The 2,252-nt window shown below is 59.5% G+C and overlaps 1 protein-coding gene across 1 annotated transcript in view; it reads right to left on the bottom strand.

The window, feature by feature from the left end:
* Positions 1-1,229: 1,229 nt before the first annotated feature.
* The window catches only part of ADAMTSL4 (ADAMTS like 4), an 8,344-nt gene continuing 7,321 nt past the window's right edge, over positions 1,230-2,252 (bottom strand). The window contains exon 15 of the mRNA XM_023521829.1: positions 1,230-2,172. Coding sequence (XP_023377597.1) covers positions 2,020-2,172 — 153 coding nt within the window. The 3' untranslated portion in view covers positions 1,230-2,019. The remainder of the gene's footprint in view (positions 2,173-2,252) is intronic.

Genomic DNA, 2,252 nt, shown 5'->3' with positions numbered 1-2,252 from the left:
AGGACTCCTCCCTCCGTCCGCGGTATCTGCTGGGTGGGTTCAGATCTCACTTCCCTGGTCCCTCACATCTTTGATCCCCTTGCAGGGTCACCAGAGAGGAACAGGTCTCTTTAGTGTTCCTGTTGAGGCTGCGCAGACACGGAGACAGACGGGGTTCCTTGTACCCCCTTTCCTCACTCACCCCTCGCCCTGGGCTAATTGCATTTTCCTTTCCCTCATTCCCTTTCGTGTCCTTCCTCACTCTCAAGATGTCCAAAGTCTTTCTTCTCAGCCACTTCTAGCCCCGGGAGAGCCTGGCTCCCGAAGGGACAGTATGACGCGAGGAAGCTGCCAGAGTAGACAAGTCCTGTCCTTCACAGGGTGGGAGTGGGCTCAGGACACAGTAGGCACTGAGGTCACCTCTCTCTGCAGGTGCAGAGAGGGGTGGGTGGGCAGGAGAGGAGTGGGGTTCTGTTGCTCTCTTTCCAAGGCACAGGATCCCCTGGGAAGTGTGGCTTCCAGGAGTGGAGGTCCGGCCTCGGCCTTCGGAACCGTGGGGTCAGGGCGAGGACCTGGACCACGGAGAAGGCTGTGGCTCTCACACCACCTCCAGCAGGCTATTTACCTTGAGAGATGAAATGGGTGAGGGTGGCAGGAGGGAGGCGACTAGGGTGAGACATCTCAGAAGAATGTCTTTGGCAGGACATCCTGTACCGTCTTGACTCCGCCCAAGTCCCCTGGAGCCAGGCCAGGCTCCTCCTCCTCCAGCCGGTGGGGGGGGGGGAGGGGCGGAAATCGCTTCCCTTCTCCCCCGCACTACGACGAGCAATAAACCCACAGCTTAATAGGGAAATGCGTAAGGGCAGAAAGGATGGAGGCGGCAGGAAGGCGGGGCCAAAGAAAGGGAACAGGAAAAAAAGACCCCGGAAAAGCCAGCTGCCATTCAGCTCAGCCCCAAACTGAAGAAAGTGCTGCTAGGTGACAAGAGACTTTCCGGGCAGGCTCGGCCCACTAGGAAAGCCACCAAACGGCCGTAGACCTGGCCGTTTTTCCCCGGCTCTGGACCCAAGCTCCCGACTCCATATCTAAACTGGGAGGAGTGGCGACCTCTAGTGGTCAGTGGCCAAGCTGCAGGGCCTACGGCCAGCCGGGATCCTCTCCCTCCCATCTGGGGTGATGGGGCTCACTCGTTAGCCTTCCCGCCCGAGCCCTCTGCGCCCGAGATCTGAGCGCTGTTCCCTTCCCACCCTTCATTCTGACCACACCCTGCTCATTTAGGTGGCTTGTATGGCTGGGTTCCCATGAAAACAATAAAGAGCCTTTTCTCATTTGTCATAATCCTCTTTAATAAAAAATAAATTAGTTGTGGGGCGGGAAGCATGTCGGGAGGTGGGAGCGGGGGCCGGGCTGCCTTATTCTCCTCTCTCTCTCCAGCCTCTGCCCAGCTGGTCCCCGCTGGCTGCAGGGCCTCTCTTCCCGGGGTCAGGTGGGGTGGGCCGTGGCCCACCGCCACCCCTCGCCAATTATGAAACGTAGGGACAGAGAGACCAAGTAAGGGTAGGGGGGCCGGAGGACAAAAGGGTGGTTTAGAAGATATGAGGCCCGACCATGAGAAATGAAGTTTAGGGTGCAAGGCTGGGGTTGATGGGGGGCCAGTCGCTAAGCAGCTCGGGTTACTAAGGAGCTGCAAACCGGCTTCGCTCTCAGCCTAGAAAAGTCTCAGGGAAACGGGCGTCGTCCCCTCCCCCTTCCTCAGTCTGTTTAACATCTTTGTGAGAAGCGACACACACGTATGAGCGCACACACCTCCATGCAGGCCCGGGTACACACGGGGGCACGTGTGCACACTCACGGTCACACCACCGCACAGGCCCAACCACACGTCCTGACCGTCACCGTCACTCATTCCGCCACCTTCGACCACCCTGGGGGAGGTGAGACCAGGACAGGCTGGAGAGCCAGAGGGTACGGAGCGGGCTGACGGATGGGTGACTGATGGTGGCGTGAGAAACCATCAGGTGAGGGTCTCCTGGGCCCATTTCAGGCGGGCTCCGGGGGGGCCCGCTCCAGGACATGGGCGCAAGAGCGGCAACAGGTGGCTGTGTAGTAGGGATAGACGCAGAGCCGGGCCTGTACCACCAGGGGGCAGTGTGGAGAGCTGTCCTTGCATTGATCATCTGGGGACAGAGGAGGCCAGTGTGCACAAAGTGGTCACTGCCATCCATCCCTCTGGAGGAGTGTCGCCCACTCTCACTGGCCCTGTGTCGCCTCCA

This window comes from Pteropus vampyrus, unplaced genomic scaffold, assembly GCF_000151845.1.
Source record: "Pteropus vampyrus isolate Shadow unplaced genomic scaffold, Pvam_2.0 Scaffold319, whole genome shotgun sequence".
In the NCBI taxonomy this organism is placed as follows: Eukaryota; Metazoa; Chordata; class Mammalia; order Chiroptera; family Pteropodidae; genus Pteropus; species Pteropus vampyrus.
This window is presented reverse-complemented; position numbering and strand designations above follow the sequence as displayed.